We start from the raw sequence: 2,200 nt of genomic DNA on the forward strand, positions 1-2,200 counted from the left end.
CTTTGTTTGAGGTGGAGAGGTTTATGTTTCGTTAAGAACCTTGTTTCTACTTTGTATAAGCTGGCATCCCCAGCAAACTCTATGCTTTCAATATAAGCAGGGCCAAGGCCTTTGGCCAAAAAAGAAAATTAAAAAATAAATCCCGGTTTTTCCTCCATGCTAGGTTGAAACATGCCGAGTGCAATTTCCTTTGGTGATCTCCCTTTCAGCCATCTGTCATGCCAGAAGGAGATTTTGTTGCCTTTTGCCGTTTCCTACCTTATCGAGGTGCAATTTCAGAACAGATTTTGATCACTGTCCGCATGCTTTCATCCAATACATGTTAAGTCACTGATGACGATGTACACAGTACACATTTTTATTTCCAAGTGTTATTATGATAAGTAAGTATGGTGTGATTTTCTGAAGAATGATATTAACTCTGCTTCAATCATAAGGTAGAATGTGATTCAGTCGAGTAAGAGTGTGCATTGTTTGACATCTCTACCGAATTGTTCTATTTTTGTTGGCTGGGCTCCAGTAATGCATGCGGATGGATATGTACAGAAATGGTCAAACTTGTAGTTCGGCGCGCAAAGCTCAGAATTGTGTGATGGCATGTAATATAAAGAATGAAAAAAAATACCCAGTTATTCCGGAGCATTCTCAGAACTTTCTTAAGTTAAATTTTGTTTTTTCCTTCTCATAATAGTTAGCTAGCTCAGCAGGTACATGTTCTGATTTCAAACATGAGAAGAGAAACAGGGCATAGCAAAATCTAAAATTCAGGAGCGGCAATCTTGACTTTGTTTGTCACAAAAGAAATTCAAGGCTGGCAATGTTGACTTTGTCAAATTCGACGCCCCTCTGCCAAACAGTCACATAAGACTGCCCTCCATGCATTGCTTCTCTGTAGAAGCTCCATGCCTATATAGATGTGTTGCAGCCCCTTCTCCCTTCACACAAACATTTCATCGCCTCCTCAAGCAGCATCAGCTACTACCACCGACTCTTACTCACACAGCTCGTTCTGTGCAGCAAATAGCTAGTCAACGATCATCCGCTCTGTTCGTTTGAGCTTATAAGCTAGAATTAGTCTTATTTTTTCAGTCATAGAATAGTATTTTTCTCTCACAACAAATCAGCCCTATAAATCAGCCACAGCAGCGATAAGTCCTGCCAAACAAGGCCCATGGCGTCCCAGGCCATCGAGAGCCACCGTGCCGGCGCTGAGGTCGTCACCGGAGGAGACGCCATCTGCAGGAAGAAGTCAATCGAGCTGCTGGAGGAGCTCGGCCTCCCCAAGGGCTTCCTGCCCCTTGAGGACATCCAGGAGTTCGGGTACAACCGCCAGACAGGGTTCATGTGGCTGGTGCAGGGGAAGAAGAAGGTGGAACACACCTTCAAGAAGATCAAGCAGACCGTGTCGTACGCTTCCGAGGTGACGGCATTCGCTGAGAAGGGCAAGCTGAGGAAGATCACCGGCGTGAAGACAAAGGAGCTGATGCTCTGGCTCAGCGTCGTCGAGGTGTACGTCCCTGAGGCCTCGCCGGAGAAGGTTACCTTCAAGACCGGCACTGGCCTCTCCGACACCTTCGATGCCTCTGCCTTTGCATTGGGAGAGTAATTAGCAGTCACAGAAATGGTTGGCTTCAAAAAATGTTGAGTGCATAATCTTTCTTTTGTATTTTTTTTAGAATCCTTTCTTTTGTATTTGTAAACTTCCATGTATGCATCACGTATCTGTGACGTTTGTACCCCGGAGTATTCATACTCGTTCATGGGCCAGGCCCATTGCAAACCTTTCTACGCAATTTCTTGTTTTGCACTGTATATAATCATTATAAAAATAAAAAGCTCTCGAAGCGGGCCCTCACAGATGAGGTTTTTATATTGGGGCAGGTCCCTTTTTATTTTAATATACATCAAGTGCAGCTCACTCTACGGGATGGTAAAACAAAAAACGAAATTATTTTTGACAATTATAAATATAAAAACTTTATGAAATCTTATTCAGAGGAATTTATTAGCGTCAACTTTAGAGTCAATTGCAATATTGTGATGGCAAGAAAGAACACATCGTCTTTGCCTGCCGTACGTTAGAGTCAGGCAATGGTCTTCCTCGTCTCCCATGGGTGGCCTTATGTATTCGAGAGAATTCTTTATTTGACACTGGAAAAATGAGTCGTTCTTTTCTTTGCCCTGAAATTTTCTTCATTCC

At 43.2% G+C, this 2,200-nt stretch overlaps 1 protein-coding gene across 1 annotated transcript; it reads left to right on the top strand.

Annotated features, from left to right (window-relative positions):
• The first annotated feature begins 1,075 nt into the window (after nucleotides 1-1,075).
• LOC136494690 (uncharacterized) lies at nucleotides 1,076-1,700 on the top strand. The gene has a single exon (XM_066490859.1). The coding sequence runs from the start codon at nucleotides 1,172-1,174 to the stop codon at nucleotides 1,604-1,606; it is 435 nt and encodes a 144-aa protein (XP_066346956.1). The 5' UTR covers nucleotides 1,076-1,171; the 3' UTR covers nucleotides 1,607-1,700.
• The last annotated feature ends 500 nt before the right edge of the window (nucleotides 1,701-2,200 follow it).

This window comes from Miscanthus floridulus, chromosome 11 (assembly GCF_019320115.1).
Source record: "Miscanthus floridulus cultivar M001 chromosome 11, ASM1932011v1, whole genome shotgun sequence".
NCBI lineage: Eukaryota > Viridiplantae > Streptophyta > Magnoliopsida > Poales > Poaceae > Miscanthus > Miscanthus floridulus.

Coding starts and splice junctions, on each gene's coding strand:
- LOC136494690 (XM_066490859.1), top strand. CDS start 1,172: ATGGCGTCCCAGGCCATCGAGAGCCACCGTGCCGGCGCTGAGGTCGTC.